This window comes from Papio anubis, chromosome 7, assembly GCF_008728515.1.
Source record: "Papio anubis isolate 15944 chromosome 7, Panubis1.0, whole genome shotgun sequence".
Classification (NCBI taxonomy): domain Eukaryota; kingdom Metazoa; phylum Chordata; class Mammalia; order Primates; family Cercopithecidae; genus Papio; species Papio anubis.
The window spans coordinates 48,907,033-48,930,713 of record NC_044982.1 but is presented as its reverse complement, the minus strand read 5'-3'; the positions used below and the strand labels follow the sequence as shown (position 1 = coordinate 48,930,713).

The window sequence follows — 23,681 nt, the reverse complement described above, 5'->3', positions numbered from 1 at the left end:
TGATAGACTGGATAAAGAAAATGTGGCACACATACACCATGGAATACTATGCAGCCATAAAAAGGGATGAGTTCATGTCCTTTGCAGGGCCATGGATGAAGCTGGAAACTGTTCTCAGCAAACTAACACAAGAACAGAAAACCAAACACTGCATGTTCTCACTCATTAGTGGGAGTTGGACAATGAGAACACATGGACACAGGGAGGGGAACATCCCACACTGGGGCCTGTTGGTGGCGGTGGGGGACTAGGGGAGGGATAGCACTGGGAGAAATACCTAACATAGATGATGGGTGCAGCAAACCACCATGCTACGTGTATACCTATGTAACAAAACTGTACGTTCTGCACATATATCCCAGAACTTAAAGTATAATAAAAACAGAAAAATCTGCCAAGTCACTGTAAAAGGTGATCACAAATTAAACATTCTTCAAGGCCAAATGAATAATTAGTACATGCACCTTCAAAAGAACGAAAATGGTAGTTGAGGCCAGGCATGGTGACTCACGCCTGTAATCCCAGCTCTTTGGGAGGCCAAGGTGGTCCGATCACTTGAGACCAGGAGTTCCACAGCAGTCTGGCCAACATGGTGAAACCCACCTCTACTGAAAATACAAAAAAATTAGCTGGGCATGGTGGCACGCGCTTGTAACCCAAGCTACTCAAGAGGCTGAGGCAAGGGGCGAAGGTTATAGTGAACTGACATCACGCCACTGCACTCCAGCCTGGGTGACAGAGCAAGACTCTGTCTCAAAAACACAGAAAATAGAATTTGAAGATAGACCCTTCCACATTAAGTTTATAAGAAGAGTCTTATAATGTACCAACTGTAATAATTTCATTTGGTATAGGGGTAAGAAAGATTTTGGCCCCTGGAAGACAAATTTATTCTGCTAAGGAATAAGTCCATGTGGAGGACTCTTCTTCCATCTGCGGTCTACTGATGTCCCTATTTTTTTTTTTTTCCTGGGTGATGAGAGCAATTTTCCTGGAAGTCACTTCTCAGCATCAGGCTTTTCCCTCTTCATGGAGCTGTCCACTAAGCAAAGGTACTTGGACCCAAATGCTGCTTTTGCCTCCCTTGAGTGCCATGCAGCGCTGGGTAACATCAGCCCTGTCAGCTTCCTGAGCCATCCAAGAGGGGGTTACAGAAGCCAGGTTTAGTACAGAACAACCACTGGAACCATAAGACTTTAAGCCCAACCACCACTGTTCATGGTTAGCAAGGAAACAGACAAAGCCCCCATGCGCATCTAACCAGCAAAGAGTGGCATCTTTTCAAGTTTCTTAGTGCCAAACTCCCCATTGCATGAAATCAGGCTGTGTCATCTGCTAGGCATCTCAGTGTCAAGAATATTGAGCAAATGTTTGTGTAATAATCTTATTAATACCTTTTTTTTCTGGGCTTGATGCATTAGGATGTTCTTAAAAAACACGACTTTCAGAAATAGATCTAGATTTAAATCTTGGTTCTATTATTTATAAGTGTATAACCTTGGATGAGTCATTCAACCTTTCTGAATTTGTTTCCTCTTGTCTTAGAATGGGGATAACACCACCTTAAAATGTAAATGTTACCACCAGTTATAAGACATGCAAAAGCACCAGTACAGTGCCTGCCATGTTATAGACACATATTTTTAAGGAAGGACTGATTCTGCTTCTAGTGCTCGTCACCAACCTTAGATCTTGCTTCTTCACATACCCCAAAAAACTCAACTCATATTCCCAAGATATAAAAATGGGCATATTTTCATAAAACATTTCAATAATCTCTTATTGGCCAGTTAACATGAAACCTACCTGAATTTTTTCATTGGAGATTGCTTTTCTTGAGCAGTGGCTAGATGACCAGAATAATAGACTGGGAAAAACATAATGTTCCAGTTTGTTGAAAACCAAGTCATGAAAAATGGGCAATAGAAGTTCTTATAAGTAATTTTTACAATCTGTGTAGTTCCAACCCAAGACGATGATACTGACAAGATGATCAAGAGTCCCCAGATGCCCTTCAGAACCATGGACGTGCAAGACAGGCAGCGAGCCTTGATTCTGTTTTCTTGGCTGCTGTTCTCAGAATGAGTCTGTGTCCCATCGTCTGCTGGAAACAGGAAAGGAATACAAATGTGTGGAAAGCAGGTTATGAAACAGCAATCAAATATATCAGCTCCTTAAAAAAGATGGATGAAACCAAAGAGGCAGACAGTAGAATTACCAGTGATTTTCTTTTCTACCATCATTTGAGGAGACTGATAACTTCGGCTCACTTTTTCTCTGGACTCTCTGCTCTACCCAATACAGTAAGCATCTGAGTCCCCATCTAGTCCATGAGGTTGCTCATGGACTTGATGGATGCTACGCTGTTTTCCAGTGTGCCCTTGCCTTGTAAGAGCAGTACACATCCCAGCCCCCAAAGACTGGTCTTGGCCCCATGCCCCGCTTTCTCCTATCAAATGTGAGAAGATGTGAGGCATAACACCTCCCATAAGAAGCCTTAGGAAGCATCCCAAGGTCCTACCAGCTCTCTTGTTCTTCCCCTCTGTCATTACAATGTAAAACACCAATAGAAACTGTTCTGTCTGTATGGGGAAATGAGCAGAATGCAGCCCAGGCTGCTCTGTATGCACCAACATGAAAAGGGAGTGAGAAATATGTTTCCATTTTCCCTTTTTTTTTTTTAAGTTGTAGCAAATGGCCTGGTGTTGTGACTCATGCCTGTCATCTCAGCACTTTGGGAGGCCAAGGCGGGAGGATCACTTGAATTCAGGAGTTCGAGACCAGCTTGGGCAACAAAGCGAGACCTTGTCTATGCAAAAAAAAAAAAAAAAATTTGCAGGGGGGTGGGGCATATACCTTTAGTCCCAGCAACTCCAAAGGCTGAGGTGGGTGAATCCCTTGAGCCCAGGAGTTTGAGGCTGCAGTGAGCAATGATTGTACCACTGCACTCCAGCCTGGGTGACAGAGGGAGACCCGGTCTCTTAAAAAAAAAAAAAAATGCAGCAGAGATGATTACTAAATTAAAAGTAATGTGTCCCAAGAATAGAGCAAGTCCTGACTACACAGTCATTTCCCACCTCATCACAAATGACTATTTAATATATTTCTGGACACACAAATTCTGCTTTGTACATTTACTAAGAAAATGTAGCAGCAATTTTACAGCACCCTAAAATAGCCAAAACTCTCTAAAAGTGATAATCATGAAGGCTGTCTCCCTTCATGGAAAAAACAAGTTAACATAATGAATTCATGTACCTATCAGGAAGCTAAACAGGAACAGAGGTCACTCGGAGTCCCTGAGCTGAGATCCCAGATGATAATTGTCTACGAGATTCTCTTGTGTCTCCAGGGACCCCACTTAAGCACGAGGCCTATGCTGAGGGTTAAAGTCACGCAGCCCGGAGATTGCCAATGGCAGTGTGTGGGGCCCGCTCACTTTGTGTCTCCAGAACCTGCTGGCTCTGCTGCTGAATGTGTTCCTACTGCTTAATGAGCCAGGTGTGGCTGCCCCACTGTGTTAAAAACCTTTACCTGCAAACAGGGACAATTTGACTTCTTCTTTTCCTAACTGAATACCCTTGATTTCTTTCTCTTGCCTGATTGCCCTAGCCAGAACTTCCAACACTATGTTGAATAGGAGTGGTGAGAGAGGGCATCCCTGTCTTGTGCCAGTTTTCAAAGGGAATTTCCCATGATTGTATATTTAGAAAACCCCATTGTCTCAGCCCAAAATCTCCTTAAGCTGATAAGCAACTTCAGCAAAGTCTCAGGATACAAAATTAATGTGCAAAAATCACAAGCATTCTTATACACCAGTAACAGACAAACAGAGAGCCAAATCAGGAATGAACTTCCATTCACAATTGCTTCAAAGAGAAACAAATACCTAGGAATCCAACTTACAAGGCATGTAAAGGACCTCTTCAAGGAGAACTACAAACCACTGCTCAGTGAAATAAAAGAGGACACAAACAAATGGAAGAACATACCATGCTCATGGATAGGAAGAATCAATATCGTGAAAATGGCCATACTGCCCAAGGTAATTTATAGATTCAATGCCATCCCCATCAAGCTACCAATGAGTTTCTTCACAGAATTGGAAAAAACTGCTTTAAAGTTCATATGGAACCAAAAAAGAGCCCGCATCTCCAAGACAATCCTAAGTCAAAAGAACAAAGCTGGAGGCATCACGCTACCTGACTTCAAACTATACTACAAGGCTACAGTAACCAAAACAGCATGGTACTGGTACCAAAACAGAGATATAGACCAATGGAACAGAACAGAGTCCTCAGAAATAATACCACACATCTACAGCCATCTGATCTTTGACAAACCTGACAAAAACAAGAAATGGGGAAAGGATTCCCTATTTAATAAATGGTGCTGGGAAAATTGGCTAGCCATAAGTAGAAAGCTGAAACTGGATCCTTTCCTTACTCCTTATACGAAAATTAATTCAAGATGGATTAGAGACTTAAATGTTAGACCTAATACCATAAAAATCCTAGAGGAAAACCTAGGTAGTACCATTCAGGACATAGGCATGGGCAAAGACTTCATGTCTAAAACACCAAAAGCAACGGCAGCAAAAGCCAAAATTGACAAATGGGATCTCATTAAACTAAAGAGCTTCTGCACAGCAAAAGAAACTACCATCAGAGTGAACAGGCAACCTACAGAATGGGAGAAAATTTTTGCAATCTACTCATCTGACAAAGGGCTAATATCCAGAACCTACAAAGAACTCCAACAAATTTACAAGAAAAAAGCAAACAACCCCATCAAAAAGTGGGCAAAGGATATGAACAGACATTTCTCAAAAGAGGACATTCATACAGCCAACAGACATATGAAAAAATGCTCATCATCACTGGCCATCAGAGAAATGCAAATCAAAACCACAATGAGATACCATCTCACACCAGTTAGAATGGCGATCATTAAAAAGTCAGGAAACAACAGGTGCTGGAGAGGATGTGGAGAAATAGGAACACTTTTACACTGTTGGTGGGATTGTAAACTAGTTCAACCATTATGGAAAACAGTATGGCGATTCCTCAAGGATCTAGAACTAGATGTACCATATGACCCAGCCATCCCATTACTGGGTATATACCCAAAGGATTATAAATTATGCTGCTATAAAGACACATGCACACGTATGTTTATTGCAGCACTATTCACAATAGCAAAGACTTGGAATCAACCCAAATGTCCATCAGTGACAGATTGGATTAAGAAAATGTGGCACATATACACCATGGAATACTATGCAGCCATAAAAAAGGATGAGTTTGTGTCCTTTGTAGGGACATGGATGCAGCTGGAATCCATCATTCTTAGCAAACTATCACAAGAACAGAAAACCAAACACCGCATGTTCTCACTCATAGGTGGGAACTGAACAATGAGATCACTTGGACTCAGGAAGGGGAACATCACACACCGGGGCCTATCATGGGGAGGGGGGAGGGGGGAGGGATTGCATTGGGAGTTATACCTGATGTAAATGATGAGTTGATGGGTGCAGCACACCAACAAGGCACAAGTATACATATGTAACAAACCTGCACGTTATGCACATGTACCCTACAACTTACAGTATAATAATAATAAATAAATTAAAAAAAAAAAAAGAGACAGAACTTCAAAGAAGAGATTAAATAACCTAAAGCCTTCTGCAAAGTAAACAGAAATTACACGCGCTCACATACACACAAAAGTGAACAGTGTCTCTGGAGCCCCACAGCCAATGGGATAGTCTGAATTAGCCCATACATAGAACCAGAGGAAGTTTTCATAGAGCATCCTGGGCACAAAGTTCATATTCTATACTTATAAGGTGATCTGCTCCATGAGAAATCTGCCGTGTGGAGCTGGAGTTGAGAGTCGTGGGTTTATCCTATTATTTAGAACCACTGATTGACTTTTAAAATATGAACACATTTATTAAGAACCACCATAACAAGACCCATTCCTGATTAAAGGATTTCTTTTTCTTATCACTGGCTCTAGCCAGCGATTGTTCTTTAACCAAGAGCCGACCATCATGCTGGGAGGAGTGCTCCTAAGCAAATATTTTGGACACAGGGAAGACCAATAGATGTGTACTCCAGACAGGCAGAGCCTGACCAGCAAAGCAGCTGGGAAGATGCTGCTGCCAGGCGGAGACTGTTCTTACCTGGCTCATCTTGTCTCCCAGGTGTTCATTCCCTCATTGTTCCCCTTTCCTTCCCTTTCTCTCATAGCCAACCTTCTCCCCTTTGTCACCGTTGTTGTAGACATTAAAAACGCTCTCCATCCAAATGCCAGGTCACTTGTGTAAAATCTCATACTATTTAAGCATTAAACTCTAAGAAACATGAAAACTAAAAAAAATATGGATTTTTATGGAGAAGCAAATAAACAGTGGGTTTCTCTTTGGGATGATGAGATCAGACTTTCTGGGCAAGTGGCATTGACAGGTGGTATAGCTTGAAATGAAGCATAGAAGTTAGAGGACACTAATAATTTAGTTATGCTTATTATTAAAACAGCAGCCACTAGTTATGGAACCCTTTCTATATGTTAAATAGCATCTTAAGCACATTTTATAGGTGCCTGACATAGGCAAATATCTTTGCTCTAGTTTAATGCTTTCTAAAGAATTTTTCCCCTAAGAAAACATCCTTGTTAATAATATGCTATACAATTTTTTCTTCCTAAATTTCAAATTCACCTGAGGCAACTGAATTCTTCTGTAGTATATAAATGATTATCAAAAACTACTTCTAAATAGTCCTCTCCATCTAGATTTGATACTTTATTGAAAATTATTTTGATGTTACTGACAAGAAAAAAAAAACTGGAAATGCTTTCATACCATTCTAGAGAAAATAGTCAGAGGTTCTGCTGTTATGGGACAAATCCTATTTCCAGTCTTATACACTAACTGTTCTCCCCTTGTTCAGTCATGAGAGCTTTGGGAATGACTTCTTGGCAGATGGTACTAATGAGTCTACAGGGAAAAAAAGATCAAGGATCTAAGAATTGTCTGACAATTTTACCTCATATGGAGGAGGCCACTGGAGAATATTCCCTTCAAAGATAGTGTTTTCTGCTTGACAATAAAAGCCCGTTGATTCTATTTCAGAAATGGTCAACTTCACTCTACCATTGCACTATAGGTAGAGTGCTAAATCAGATTTTACTAAGTTCAGAGTTAGTCTGACATCAGAGATGTGAAAAAGATAGTTCATTCCCAAACATTTCTGCTAGCAGCAGTCTCTTGTTTTAAATCGGTTATCTTAAATCAAACTGACTTAGCTTGCTTTGAGGTATTCTTGAGGTACTTCTTTTTATACAAAACTTTTGTTGTTTTAAATCAATGTGTTTGTCTAAACCATGGAAGCATTCAAGTAGAACGCACATACTGTATAGGTGCACATAGGTATCTTCAAACAGGGACAATTGTAGTCTGATAATCACATTCCCCCATAATCAAATATTGTTAAAAAATTTTACAATGCAAGATCATGTCTACTTTGATGAGAATCAAATACAAAATATCTTTAGTAATCTCAAAGAGTTATAGGGCTCTCCCAAGCCAGTAAGCATTTATTCTTTTTGAATTGTTTTTTACTTCTTTCACTATAGCTGAGTTTTCATGGACACATATAGAAAATCAACTCATGGTGAGAATTAATATTCCCAAGCACTTGCAAAGTGGTGATAGGAAATGGAAGTTGAGGCAAGACACACTGGCTTATGCCTGTAATCCCAGCACTTTGGAAGACCAAAAACCACATGATTATCTCAATAGATGCAGAAAAGGCCTTTGACAAAATTCAACAGCCCTTCATGCTAAAAGCTCTCAATAAACTAGGTATCAATGGAACATACCTCAAAATAATAAGACCTGTTTATTACAAACCCACAGCTAATATCATACTGGGCAAAAGCTAGAAGCATTCCCTTTGAAAAAAAAAAAACAAAACCGATGCAAGACAAGGATGCCTTCTCTCACCACTCCTATTCAACAAAGCATTTGGAAGTTCTGGCCAGGGTGATCAGGCAAGAGAGAAAAATAAAGGGTAACCAAATGTCTCTGTTTGCAGATGACATGATTTTGTATATTTAGAAAACCTTATTGTCTCAGCCCAAAATCTCCTTAAGCTGATAAGCAACTTCAGCAAAGTCTCAGGATACAAAATCAATGTGCAAATATCAGAAGCATTCCTATACACCAGTAATAGACAGCCAAATCATGAGTGAACTCCTATTCACGATTGTTCACAGAGAATAAAATACCTAAGAATCCAGCTTACAAGGGATGTGAAGGACCTCTTCAAGGAGAACTACAAACCATTGCTCAAGGAAATGAGAGAACACAAACCGATGGGAAAACATTCCATACTCATTGATAGGAAGAATAATTCAATGCTCTTCCCATCAAGCTACCATTGACTTTCTTCACAGAATTGGGAAAAAAACTACTTTAAATTTCATATAGAACCAAAAAAGAGCCCACATAGCCAAGACAATCCTTAGCAAAAAGAACAAAGCTGGAGACATCATGCCACCTGACTTCAAACTAAACTATCCTACAAGGCTACAGTAACCAAAACAGCATGGTACTGATACCAAAACAGAGATATAGACCAATGGAACAGAACAGAGGCCTCAGAAATACCACCACAGATCTGATCTTTGACAAGCCTGACAAAAACGAGCAATGGGGAAAGGATTCCCTATTTAATAAATGGTGTTGGGAAAACTGGCTAGCCATATGCAGAAAACAAACTGGACCCCTTCCTTATACTTTATATAAAAATTAACTCAAGGTGGATTAAAGACCTAAACATAAGACTTAAAACTATAAAAAACCTGAGAACAAAACCTGGGCAATACCATTCAGGACATAGGCATGGGTAAAGACTTCATGACTAGACCAGGCAGTGGCTCACGCCTGTAATCCCAGCACTTTTGGAGGCCAAGGCGGGTGGATCACGAGGTCAAGAGATCGGGCCCATCCTGGCTAACACGGTGAAACCACGTCTCTGCTAAAAATACAAAAAATTAGCTGGGCGTGGTGGTGGGTGCCCGTAGTCCCAGCTACTCGGGAGGATGGGCAGGAGAATGGTGTGAACCTGGGAGGTGGAGCTGTCAGTGAGTTGAGATCGCGCCACTACACTCCAGCCTGGGTGACAGAGTGAGGCTCCATCTCAGAAAAAGGAAAAAAAAAAAAGACTTCATGACTAAAACACCAAAAGCAATGGCAACAAAAGCCAAAATTGACAAATGGGATCTAATAAAACTAAGGAGCTTCTGCACAGCAAAAGAAACTATCATCAGAGTGAACAGGCAACCTACAGAATGGGAAAAAGTTTTTGCAATCTATCCTTTTGACAAAGGGCTAATATCCAGAATCTACAAAGAACTTAAACATCAAAAAGTGGGCAAAGGAGGTGAACAGGTACTTCTCAAAAGACATTTATGCAGCCAACAAGCTATGAAAAAAAGCTTATCTTCACTGGTCATTAGAGAAATACAGATCAAAACCACAGTGAGATCCCATCTCAGGCCAGTGAGAATGGTGATCATAAGTCAGGAAACAACAGATGCTGGGGAGGATGTGGAGAAATAGGAACACTTTTACACTGTTGGTGAGAGTGTAAATTAGTTCAACCATTGTGGAAGACAGTGTGACGATTCCTCAAGGATCTAGAACTAGAAATACCATTTGACCCAGCAATCCCATTACTGGGTATATACCAAAAGGATTATAAATCATTCTAAAAACACACATGCACACACATGTTTATTGCGGCACTGTTCATAATAGCAAAGACTTGGAACCAAATGCCCATCAATGATAGACTGGATAAAGAAAATGTGGCACACATACACCATGGAATACTATGCAGCCATAAAAAGGGATGAGTTCATGTCCTTTGCAGGGCCATGGATGAAGCTGGAAACTGTTCTCAGCAAACTAACACAAGAACAGAAAACCAAACACTGCATGTTCTCACTCATTAGTGGGAGTTGGACAATGAGAACACATGGACACAGGGAGGGGAACATCCCACACTGGGGCCTGTTGGTGGCGGTGGGGGACTAGGGGAGGGATAGCACTGGGAGAAATACCTAACATAGATGATGGGTGCAGCAAACCACCATGCTACGTGTATACCTATGTAACAAAACTGTACGTTCTGCACATATATCCCAGAACTTAAAGTATAATAAAAACAGAAAAATCTGCCAAGTCACTGTAAAAGGTGATCACAAATTAAACATTCTTCAAGGCCAAATGAATAATTAGTACATGCACCTTCAAAAGAACGAAAATGGTAGTTGAGGCCAGGCATGGTGACTCACGCCTGTAATCCCAGCTCTTTGGGAGGCCAAGGTGGTCCGATCACTTGAGACCAGGAGTTCCACAGCAGTCTGGCCAACATGGTGAAACCCATCTCTACTGAAAATACAAAAAAATTAGCTGGGCATGGTGGCACGCGCTTGTAACCCAAGCTACTCAAGAGGCTGAGGCAAGGGGCGAAGGTTATAGTGAACTGACATCACGCCACTGCACTCCAGCCTGGGTGACAGAGCAAGACTCTGTCTCAAAAACACAGAAAATAGAATTTGAAGATAGACCTTTCCACATTAAGTTTATAAGAAGAGTCTTATAATGTACCAACTGTAATAATTTCATTTGGTATAGGGGTAAGAAAGATTTTGGCCCCTGGAAGACAAATTTATTCTGCTAAGGAATAAGTCCATGTGGAGGACTCTTCTTCCATCTGCGGTCTACTGATGTCCCTATTTTTTTTTTTTTCCTGGGTGATGAGAGCAATTTTCCTGGAAGTCACTTCTCAGCATCAGGCTTTTCCCTCTTCATGGAGCTGTCCACTAAGCAAAGGTACTTGGACCCAAATGCTGCTTTTGCCTCCCTTGAGTGCCATGCAGCGCTGGGTAACATCAGCCCTGTCAGCTTCCTGAGCCATCCAAGAGGGGGTTACAGAAGCCAGGTTTAGTACAGAACAACCACTGGAACCATAAGACTTTAAGCCCAACCACCACTGTTCATGGTTAGCAAGGAAACAGACAAAGCCCCCATGCGCATCTAACCAGCAAAGAGTGGCATCTTTTCAAGTTTCTTAGTGCCAAACTCCCCATTGCATGAAATCAGGCTGTGTCATCTGCTAGGCATCTCAGTGTCAAGAATATTGAGCAAATGTTTGTGTAATAATCTTATTAATACCTTTTTTTTCTGGGCTTGATGCATTAGGATGTTCTTAAAAAACACGACTTTCAGAAATAGATCTAGATTTAAATCTTGGTTCTATTATTTATAAGTGTATAACCTTGGATGAGTCATTCAACCTTTCTGAATTTGTTTCCTCTTGTCTTAGAATGGGGATAACACCACCTTAAAATGTAAATGTTACCACCAGTTATAAGACATGCAAAAGCACCAGTACAGTGCCTGCCATGTTATAGACACATATTTTTAAGGAAGGACTGATTCTGCTTCTAGTGCTCGTCACCAACCTTAGATCTTGCTTCTTCACATACCCCAAAAAACTCAACTCATATTCCCAAGATATAAAAATGGGCATATTTTCATAAAACATTTCAATAATCTCTTATTGGCCAGTTAACATGAAACCTACCTGAATTTTTTCATTGGAGATTGCTTTTCTTGAGCAGTGGCTAGATGACCAGAATAATAGACTGGGAAAAACATAATGTTCCAGTTTGTTGAAAACCAAGTCATGAAAAATGGGCAATAGAAGTTCTTATAAGTAATTTTTACAATCTGTGTAGTTCCAACCCAAGACGATGATACTGACAAGATGATCAAGAGTCCCCAGATGCCCTTCAGAACCATGGACGTGCAAGACAGGCAGCGAGCCTTGATTCTGTTTTCTTGGCTGCTGTTCTCAGAATGAGTCTGTGTCCCATCGTCTGCTGGAAACAAGAAAGGAATACAAATGTGTGGAAAGCAGGTTATGAAACAGCAATCAAATATATCAGCTCCTTAAAAAAGATGGATGAAACCAAAGAGGCAGACAGTAGAATTACCAGTGATTTTCTTTTCTACCATCATTTGAGGAGACTGATAACTTCGGCTCACTTTTTCTCTGGACTCTCTGCTCTACCCAATACAGTAAGCATCTGAGTCCCCATCCAGTCCATGAGGTTGCTCATGGACTTGATGGATGCTATGCTGTTTTCCAGTGTGCCCTTGCCTTGTAAGAGCAGTACACATCCCAGCCCCCAAAGACTGGTCTTGGCCCCATGCCCCGCTTTCTCCTATCAAATGTGAGAAGATGTGAGGCATAACACCTCCCATAAGAAGCCTTAGGAAGCATCCCAAGGTCCTACCAGCTCTCTTGTTCTTCCCCTCTGTCATTACAATGTAAAACACCAATAGAAACTGTTCTTTCTGTCTGTATGGGGAAATGAGCAGAATGCAGCCCAAGCTGCTCTGTATGCACCAACATGAAAAGGGAGTGAGAAATATGTTTCCATTTTCCTTTTTTTTTTTTTTAAGTTGTAGCAAATGGCCTGGTGTTGTGACTCATGCCTGTCATCTCAGCACTTTGGGAGGCCAAGGCGGGAGGATCACTTGAATTCAGGAGTTCGAGACCAGCTTGGGCAACAAAGCGAGACCTTGTCTATGCAAAAAAAAAAAATTTGCAGGGGGGTGGGGCATACACCTTTAGTCCCAGCAACTCCAAAGGCTGAGGTGGGTGAATCCCTTGAGCCCAGGAGTTTGAGGCTGCAGTGAGCAATGATTGTACCACTGCACTCCAGCCTGGGTGACAGAGGGAGACCCGGTCTCTTAAAAAAAAAAAAAAATGCAGCAGAGATGATTACTAAATTAAAAGTAATGTGTCCCAAGAATAGAGCAAGTCCTGACTACACAGTCATTTCCCACCTCATCACAAATGACTATTTAATATATTTCTGGGAACACAATAAATTCTGCTTTGTACATTTACTAAGAAAATGTAGCAGCAATTTTACAGCACCCTAAAATAGCCAAAACTCTCTAAAAGTGATAATCATGAAGGCTGTCTCCCTTCATGGAAAAAACAAGTTAACATAATGAATTCATGTACCTATCAGGAAGCTAAACAGGAACAGAGGTCACTCGGAGTCCCTGAGCTGAGATCCCAGATGATAATTGTCTACGAGATTCTCTTGTGTCTCCAGGGACCCCACTTAAGCACGAGGCCTATGCTGAGGGTTAAAGTCGCGCGGCCCGGAGATTGCCAATGGCAGTGTGTGGGGCCCGCTCACTGTGTCTCCAGAACCTGCTGGCTCTGCTGCTGAATGTGTTCCTACTGCTTAATGAGCCAGGTGTGGCTGCCCCACTGTGTTAAAAACCTTTACCTAGTTAAGGCTTTCTGATATAATCACTGGGGGGGGAAGGGAGAAGAAAGTCTTGGAAGTGAATTCTCCCCTGGGGAATATAAACCAAGTAACTATGAACACGGCAACCACTGCATGACTTATAAGCCTTATAAACAGTACTGAATTCTCAGAGCCTCGGCATCCAGAAGATGAAAACTGGCCATCTTTTATTCATTCATTCAACAGAATCTTATGGAGACTCTACCAGGCGCTAGTTAGCTACTTGGATCCTAAGGGTTTGACTATGAAAGACTTGAGCCCACGGTCTAATGGAAAGCCAGAAACATACTCAACACAGTGTGATAAGAGCCAACTCGGACAGATACAAGGCCAGACAAGTACTGTTGAGGAGTCTGGGGGGGAGATATGATCAGAAAAAACATCCATGATGCAGTGACACTGAGATGAGTCTGGAAGTGTGAGTTATTCAGCTCCTTCAGCTGTTTACAGACAACACCATCTCTTGATAACAGGTCTGCAAATTTCCTCCATGACCATGTGGCTTATGCAGAGAGTAGAAAGAAAACCAGGATAAATAAGAGGATAGAATGAGAGAATCTTGTGTTGAGAGGCCAAGAAAGGAACACAAACCTGACTTACTAAGTAGGTATTGTCATTCCCACTTTACAGATGAAAAAGCTGAGACTTGTGTTAAGGGTTGTCCAAGGTTGAACCCAACCGAAACTTTATTCTGAGCACCCGCATGGCTAGGACTTCAGCCCTTAGCTTTCCATTCAAGCACAGCAAGTTTCAGACTAGTTTGGGAAAAAAGTTCTGTTTCCTGACAGGAATGGCGCTCCTGCATGGAATTTAAAAAGCGATAGTTAAGAGAAAGGTGTACCCTACTACACTTCAGATCCCATGATTCCCAGGGACTGTCTTATAAAGGAGGAATAACTCTACAAAGATTCTGAGACAATATCTGCCTTTACTGTCACCTTATTTGAAGAATGCGTCTGCATCACCACTATACTATGGGTGTGCTTTTGATGACACCAATAGTCACCTACATCTTTTCATAGTATTGACTCTAGGCTTCTTCTGTTAACTAGATTGACTGTTGCCAATTCTTTAATTTTACAAAGCACAGAAAGATTAGGTATCCAGAACTCTTTTATTTTCTGACCACTTTTAACATGATTTTCTATAGTCCTTAGATTTTGTTATCATAAAATTGGTTTACCAGGATTCTAGCCATTTCTGTGTACCTTTATCAAGTCATGCAAATTGACAGTGGAGGCCACTGGAATTTGGAAACATGAAATTAAATCCTAGCCCTGCCATTGTATGGCATTGAGTACATTTTAAAATTCCTTTCTTAGCTTCTTTATCTGTCAAACAGTGATAATAGCTATCTCATAGAATTTATTTTGAGATTAAGTACCATAATATCCATGAAAGCATGGTGAGCTTCTCTTGAGATTATTCTTTTCTTTTTGGTGCACTGGAATATCCCCAAGTGCTTCCAATAATCACAGAAAGAGTAACTTATGTTCCAGATGATCTTTAATGGTATGGTCTATTGAAATTTGTAATCTGTGTATGATAGATAGGGCATGTCTTTATTAACCAGTGTGTTTAATTAACTGGAACATTTTGTTTTGCAAACAACTGGGATAATAGGAATATTGCAATTTATTAAAGCCAATTAAAACTTTCTGAAAATTTAAGATGCCATTATTTTTCTTTTTTTTAGTTTTAGCCTTGGGGTTCACATAGTGTCTGATATATCATTTTAAAATACTGTTTTTGAAGAATGTATTTTCTCATAAAAAATACATTCTCAAATGAGTAGGACCTTTGAAGAAGCTTTCACATCTCTCTTCCTCTGTTTACCCTTCCCCCACCCCTAACTGAATCCTCTGAATTGTCTTTTTTTTTTTTTTTTAAGGCAGTTTTTCCAAATTTCTGGAGATTATTTTTGTTGTTGTTGTTCTTTTTACTACCAACTTATTTTGGTGGTGTATTTTGTTGTTTTTGCTGCTGCTGTTACTATTTTTGAGGATGAAAGAGATTTTAGTATGTTGCCAGCCAAGCTGAAGGAACAAGTGGAGAGAACAGAGAGGAAACAAATGGAGAGGAGTAAATGGGCCAGAAGAGATGTAGGTGGGGCGATCATGGACACAGGTAGGGGGGCTAAAATTGGAAAGGTATAAAGACACACATACCACAAGTCATCCCACAGCGATGGTAACTGGTAAAAGCACAGAGACATTCTGAAGTAGACAAATGCATTTGTAAGTGTACAACTGTTTGCTCTTTTCAGGAACGTGGAAGTATGGTCGGTCATACAATAAGAGGAAGTGAATATAAACAGGGAACTTGAGTCCATTCCCTGAGGAAGGCAATAGGATGTCCACTACCAATAAGTAACAGTACTGGCCAGCAGCCTAGTGGACCCAGCTGCATTTAAAAACTATAAATTTTGCTGGGAAATTCATGAGCATAGTTACAAGATTTATCTAGCAATTCCTGTCAGTAGCCCAGGAGTTGGTGAGTGGTCAGGTGGATGTGAGGAAAAGCTAAAGTCTCAACTGATCAGAAAATGCTGATCAGGGAAGCCAGTGAAGTTTCCTGCAGAAAGTATAAAACTGGGAAAACTAAAAGGGCTCCAGGGACTAATAGTCCTGATGAGGACAAAAGCAGATTCTGTGATTTTGCTGGTGTTTTCAGTCTTTTCAGGATGGGCACATTGTGCTGTTACTGAATCCCCAGGCTGAGATTAAAAGATGCAGGGTTTTGATATTTTGAAGATGAGAAAACTAACTACCTTGTAAACTTCACCAGGAGTCATTGTCTAACCATGTGTTAAGTTACCCAACTACAGGTTTTGGCATTCAGTTTCTCTGCCATACTGTAGAGTATAATAGAGTGCCACTAATAGATTGTATCTATATATTTTCCTTCTTCCTTATCCTTTGGCTTGATAAATCTTCCCCACATGTACTCATAAGAGTCCACGTAACATCTCTGCATTCTGTGACAATGGTGAGGTCTTTCTATTTAGAAGCTTACTAGGATGTACCATTATTTAAGAGGAGGTCACCCACATACCTGATCTGTTCTGTCTCTCAACTCTGTGTCCACAAACTCCTGAGGATCCTCGGTTCTGAAGTTCAAGAATAGGAGCAGAGGAATCTTCGGTGACAGATAGCGGGGACAGTTGTCTACTGATGCCACTGTGTGAACTGGGGCAGTTGGCTCCTGGTTTACATCGAGTGACTGATGATCTGGAGGTACCTGGGAAGACAGAGTACACCAGTTTGAGAACTGCCTGAAGAAAAAACTGGAAGTAGATTTTATGTATTTATTGATTGTTTGGAAACAGGGTCTCACTCTGTTGCCCAGGCTGGAGTGCAGTGGTGTGATCTCGGCTCACTGCAGCCTCTGCCTCCTGGGTTCAAGCAATTCTCCTACCTCAGCCTCCCAAGTAGCTCAAATTACAGCTGTGTATTTTTTTGTAGAGACAGGGTTTCACCATGTTGGCCAGGCTGGCGGAAGTAGATTTTAAAGGCCTGAGCAGTAAAATATATGGTCGCAACAATCACAGTCCTAATGAGCTTATTTCAAATTCTATAAAAGGGGCTCGTAAAAAGAAAATGCTATGGCAAGGTCTGTGCCTATAAGATAAAGACTCTTTTAGATAAATCTATTAGCTAGAAATGAACACTAGAAGATGATGTTTGGATTGGTACTTGTGTTCAGAATTAACACTTAACACAGTCAAATAGCTTAAGGCAAGGAAGGCACAGTGTTCTGTGATTTTCCACTCCACCCTTTTCTTTCTAAGGCTGTCAATTTCCTAACTGGTGAAACTGCCAACAGTGTTTCCAACAAACTGACTATACACTTTTCCATGGGATTGATCACTAAAATTTAATTTCATTGTGTCTTCTCAATCACCACTAGCCTCTATTTGGTGTTATAGATAAAAATCCTCCACAAGCCAACCCCCCTCCTAATTCTGATTAATGGTCCAAGAATCTCCAACCCCAGGTCAGCCTCATGGGTCTGCAGCCAGTATAGTCACACAGGGTGCTGTGCTCAGAGGGCCCATCCTGCCACTTCCCACCCCTCAGCCCCAATTTTCCTATCCAAATGATGCATCTATCAACATTAAGAGATTAACATTGATACATCACTATTAACCAAATTCCAAACTTCATTTGGATCTCACTAGTTTTATCACAAATGTCCTTTTTCTAGGACCCTATTTAGGGTACCACATTACATTTAATCGTCATGTTCCTTTATCCACCTATGGTCTGAGGCAGTTGTTCAGTCTTGTTTATCATGACCTTGACAGTTCTAAAGAGACCTGCTGAAGTATTTTGTAGTCTCTCGATTTGAGTTTGCTAGATATTTTATCTCATGGTTATATGTGGCTCATGGATTTTTCAGGAAGAACACCACAGAGGTAAAGAATCCTTCTCATGTAGTATCAGTCATGACGTACTACCAACATGACTTGTTATTGATGATGTTAACTGTGATTACCCGGCCAAGGTCGTGTTGGCCAGGTTTCTCCACTGTCTTTTTTCACCTTTCCATGCTCTGTTCTTCGGTAGCCAGTCACTAAGTCCAGCCCACACTCTGGGGTGGGGAAGAGGGGGTGCTAAGCCTCACTTTCTGGAGTGGGGGTGGTCTACATGTATTATTTGGATTTCTTCTGTAAAGATAATTTGTCTCTTTTCCTCCTTTATTTATTCACAATTTATTTGTATTAGTATAGACTCATGAATATTTACTTCATACTTTGGGTTATGATCAAACCTGCATTGTTTATTATTTCACTCAAATTATTCCAGCTTTGGCCATGGTGAGCTCTTTTAGATGGGCTTCTGAGTACCTTTGATTTGTCCTCATTCTTTTGTGGTTGAGCTCTTCCTTACTTTCTGGCACTGCAAGATGCCCTGGGCTTATCTTATAGTTTCCCTGCCCCACTCCTGAAATTAATCATTTCCCCAAGGATTTCTATTTCTTCTATTTCTTTGGAATGATGGTTGCCAGAGTCTAGGATGGATAGTGGGTTGAGGGTGGAGGGTGGAGGGAGTGGGGACAGTTAATGAGTATAAAAATATAGTTAGAATGAGTAAGATCTAGTATTTGAAAGCACAAAAGGGTGACTACAGTCAACAATAATTGATTGTGGATTGTAAAGTAACTTAGATTGTAATTGAAATGTTTGTAACACAAAGAAATGATAAATGCTTGCGGTGACAGACATTGTATGTCTGTATAAAAATATCTCATGTACCCCATAAATATATATACCTACTACACACCCATAAAAATAAAATGTACTATTTAACCTTGGATTTAGAAAATTATAAATTTATAGTTACTCAAAAAGTTAACAAACATTATATACTGACTGCTACACTTAAATTAATGCTATGTTACTATTGTTATTATAAGAGTGTCAAAAATACCTGAGGTTCTTATTTTACATATCCAGAATGTTTATTATACCTTGTACAACTATGTTTCTAACTGGACAATTCAAGTTCAATAAAAACAGACTGTATGAAATTCAGTGAACTCTCAATTATTAATGTTCTTCAAGAGTGGCTGATGCTCAGATACTCCAAGAGTCTTTTAAAATTTATCTTTTGAAATTTATTTTTTATAAGGTATGCCTTCTCCTCTTTTCTCAGGGTAATACTGGGTTTCATTTTCCCAATATTCCATTCCCAATCTCTTGGCAATTATAGGTCAAAAGGAGAAAGTCTAGAAATAGGTCGGGTAGCAAGTTGGGATGGGAATGAGATAAAATATTGTGCATAGTTGCCTAAAAAGTTGGTAACTTGTGTGTAGCTAGCAAGTGTTGAATGTATAAGCCACACCAGTGATTTATCTTCCTTTCTCATTTTCACTAAAATATTATGTCTTGGCTTCCATACCTCCTGTTCCTTATGTGATATACTGCAGAGCCCATTGCTTGCTGCCAGCTGCCTCCCACTGGTCAGTTTGTGGAAGAGATCCAAGAATAGTTCATCACTGTCTTAAACAATGCAAACTTTAAACTTCAGAGCCAGACCTGGAGGCCTGGCCCAAGTCCTGATACAATTATCTCTGATCCTGGAAGCGAAAACATTGTCCCATCCTCTATGGTCTTGTACCATTTAGTTAATCTAAAGGCAACCTTGACAAATATAAACATTCAGAACATTGCCTGGGATGTAGTCAAGTGTTATAAATAAATCATTTCTATTTTCTGTTTTGCATGCAACAATGAGTGCCTTAGTGGAACCAGAGATTGCAAATCCAGTTAGGAAACAGCGTTCTGACTTTACTAAGTATTGTGAATAAACTGTGTTAGGAGTAATGTGTGTGTGGTATCTCATTTGTCACACCAGATGGTCCCCTATCCTTCTTAAAGACATCTGCTCACCTGACCCATAGCAGTGGGACCATCTTGGGCCGTTTTTCTTATTTGGTCCAGAAGGAGAATATGATTTCTTTATATGCACTGGTCAGGATCTGCATGCTCCCAAATGCAATTTGATTCAACAAGTAATTACTAAGCACCTATTATGGGGCAGGTATTGTGTCAGGAGCAGAGATAGACAAATGAAGAATAGTTTGTACCTTCATGGAACTCTCAGTTAAGCATGATGCAGACATGTAACCAATTAGCCACAGTTTGATGCAGCCAGGGGAGCAGGAAGAAAGGCAGTGAGGGATTCATTCAGAAGCCTGGAGCAGGGAAGGCTGTATGGGAGGTTACATCAAAGGTGTCTGAAGGATGAATAGAACTTAATCAGGCAGAGTTTTAGGTTGGGGAATAGGCAATACAGTCACAGGAAACCGTAGAATCATAAACAGAGGCATAAGGTGCGTGCTATGAAGCTTAATATTAAGACAATCAGCTCTAAGATGCTGAAATCTCAGTACACAAGAGTATCGGAAATCCCATTCTTTCACCCTCACCTGTTACTTGAAAAGGAACTGTCTAATTGAGATTCAGGCAGTATACAGTGGCCAAGAAACCAGGCTGTCTAAACCTGGGGAGACCTGGTAAACAAAAATGACTATTGGGGTCATTTATTAAATAGAATATTTGACTTAATATACTAGGAATCCAAACTAAATTGGTTTAAAGCTAAAAGGGGAGTTTTTAGGAGCTTAGTAACCTAAAGAGACAAGAAGGGCTGAGTGTCCTTAAACCTCAGGAACACCTGGAACCAGGGCCCTGGTGCAATCAGTCTCATCTTCTCCATCTCTCCTTGCTGGGTACCAGCTTCATTTCTTCTCAGTTGGCTGCTGCTTACATTTCTCTGCAGAATATTTGGTTGTTTGAAGCTCCCACACTTCCAATCTCACAGCTTTAGCCTTCTGAGAGAAATCTAGCTGCACAGAGTCAAAAATCCTGAGAAAGGGACTTGAATATTATACCGATGACTTGTCCAATTTCTGTTACTAGCTGAGGGAACGTTGCAACAAGCTGAAGCTCCCAGGAAAGGAGGAGTGGAGCTGAGAATAAGGTGCCTTGGGTGTTTAAGAACTTCAAAGCAAAAGATCTATAGCCACTGAGTAAAACAACTGCTTACACAGATTGAGTATAAGACGTGTTCTCAGATAACAACTTGAAAAGCCAAATTGATGAAGGTTAACTAGGAAAAGGTCTTTGGAAAGCACTGGGGGTAAAAAGCAAAGAGTCAAATGTCTCCATGCGAACAAGTGCAAGATGACTTGGAAGATACAGATAGATCAAAGTCCCAGCTATCATTCAAAGGCCTTACTATTGGCTTTTATCTCCTATGGGCACAAAAGGTTAACAAAACATCTGGCTTTACTAAGTACTATACTGAAGCTGAGCCAGAGACCTTATCCCTATTTGCCCCAAATCATGAGGCAAACACCACTATGTAGATCTGGTGCCTAAACCTAAAGGCAGAAATCATGAATACCCAGAAGCGATTAACACAATCTAGGGAGTGTGTGTGTGTGTGTAAAGAAGGGGTAGTTGTGCTATGACAAGAGGCAGCATAATATGTATCCTGGAAAGGCTGCCCTGAAAAGTAGGATACCACTGGCTATGTCACCTCAGATAAATCACTTGACCTCACTTTGTCCACATTATTTCCTTGCTGAAATTAAAGGATTAGACAAAATGATTTCCTAAATTCCCACAGCTTTCTCTTCTTCAACCTGAAGATTTTTCAAACATGTACCTGCAAATTATGCTTTAACCATAAGACAACTTGGTATGTTTTCAACTCATTTTTATAGCCACTTATATGGATAGGGTTCCAGAAGGAATATATGGCAAACTCAAAACAGGACAATTTTAGAAAAGGTGGTCAAGGTATAGGGCCATAGGGCAGTGGCTCTCTAAGCCTCCCACCCTAGCATCACTTGGGAACTTGTTAGAAATGCAAATTCTCAGTGCCAATATCAGACCCATTGAGTCAAATTCTGCAGTAGGGTAACCTATAGTTTTAGGAGCCTTTCAGGTGATTCCAATGTAAGTTAAATGTTGAGAAACACTGTATGTGAGAAATCATAGAGGGTAGGGCAGTATTCAGGTTTAACTACAGCTCTTACTAAACGTAGGCCTGAAGGGATGAAGGGACAGAGTGATTAGAAGAATCTGGGGCTAGGCACGGTGGCTCATGCCTGTAATCCTAGCATTTTGGAAAGATGAGGCTGGTGGTCACCTGAGGTCAGGAGTTTAAGACCAGCCTGGCCAACATGATGAAATCCTGTCTCTACTAAAAATATAAAAATTATCATGCTGAGGCAGGAGAACCTCTCGAACCCGGGAGGCGGAGGGTGCAGTGAGCTGAGATCATGCCATTGAACTCTAGCCTGGGCGACAGAGCAAGACTCTGTCTTGGAAAAGAAAAAAATTTGGAAGGAGAGGGTTGCTTGACTTGGGTCACGATCTTTAATTAAGGTAGGCACCCAGTTGGGGGTCTTGGGAATACTCCCTTCCTTTGATGTCCCACAGGAACTCCTTGTTGGTTAATAAACCAAAACCAGGAGATAAGACAGCCTCTTTCTTTACAGGTTCAGCTCCCAGAGAAAGTTGGGGGTAAAAAGTGGAAAGAGGATCTGGAAGAGTAAAGAAAAGACGTCCAATATTCTGTTTCTACAACAATGCTATGACACAAAGTCAGGGGTTAGATCATATGATCTCCTAACCCCCTACTAGCTTTATGATTGATTGATAATTCTTCCAAACACGCTCATGTAAATTATATATTGGCCATAAAACTAGTGCTATTTTCAACTCTTCTTTTGTAAGTGTGTTTCTTTTGAAGATCCAAGACCTTTTCCATGACTAAGATATTATAATCACTAAAGAAACGTTGAAGACAGAAATGTAACCCTGGATTTTTCACTTGATGTTGGTTGGCAGCCATAATTATTACTCTGTCATTTTTTCTTACAAAAAGAGATAAAATATCAATAACTCAACAAAATATTATATGAACAGTTATATTTCATCTTATTTTAAAACTCATATTCTGTTGATTTCAGTGGCAACAAATATTTCCTTGTAGTAGGATTATTTATTGTCATCAGTTTTGATAGGTTTTTCATAGAAACCCACATGGAATCTGGTTTAAGGGTTACCCTCTTCTTAGGTAAACATATAACCTTGAAATAACTGAAAAGGGTCAGCATGGTGGATAGTCAACGCACAAGCAATAGAAACTTTTCATTTCAATTTATTCTCTGAAAGCCCTAACTCCTCAGCCCAATTCCATTGTACTTATCAGGTATTACTCCTTATAGTTCTAACAGCTGTTAATTCATTTAATAAATAAATGTTTTTTTTTTTTTTTTTTTTTTTTTGAGACTGAGTCTGGCTCTGTCGCCCAGGCTGGAGTGCAGTGGCAGGATCTCAGCTCACTGCAAGCTCCGCCTCCCGGGTTTACGCCATTCTCCTGCCTCAGCCTCCCGAGATGCTGGGACCACAGGCGCCCGCCACTTCGCCCGGCTAGTTTTTTGTATTTTTTAGTAGAGATGGGGTTTCACCGTGTTAGCCAGGATAGTCTCGATCTCCTGACCTCATGATCCGCCCGTCTCGGCCTCCCAAAGTGCTGGGATTACAGGCTTGAGCCACCGCGCCCGGCCAATAAATATGTTTTTAAAATAACTTGGCTGTTGGTTATATTATTATCTATATTTTTGTGTGCCATATATTTATATTTTAAAAGTTTTTTCAAGACTTGCTTATTATCTTTTTACAAATGATAATTACATGTATATTATCTGAAAGCTACATTTTTGAGGATGTAAATCTGAATTAT

General features: G+C 40.5%; 1 protein-coding gene across 3 annotated transcripts in view; it reads right to left on the bottom strand.

Annotated features, from left to right (window-relative positions):
• Positions 1-23,681, bottom strand: part of SLC35F4 (solute carrier family 35 member F4) — a 291,291-nt gene that overhangs the window by 23,324 nt on the left and 244,286 nt on the right. Inside the window, exons 2-3 of one of the 3 annotated variants that reach the window (XM_031668079.1) lie at positions 16,471-16,656; positions 11,667-11,964 (exon numbers count right to left, since the gene is read on the bottom strand). In XM_031668079.1, coding sequence (XP_031523939.1) covers positions 11,667-11,964; positions 16,471-16,656 — 484 coding nt within the window. Of the gene's footprint in view, positions 1-1,806; positions 2,102-11,666; positions 11,965-16,470; positions 16,657-23,681 lie in introns of those variants that run through there. The other 2 variants (XM_031668080.1, XM_031668078.1) reach the window with 2 other exon arrangements.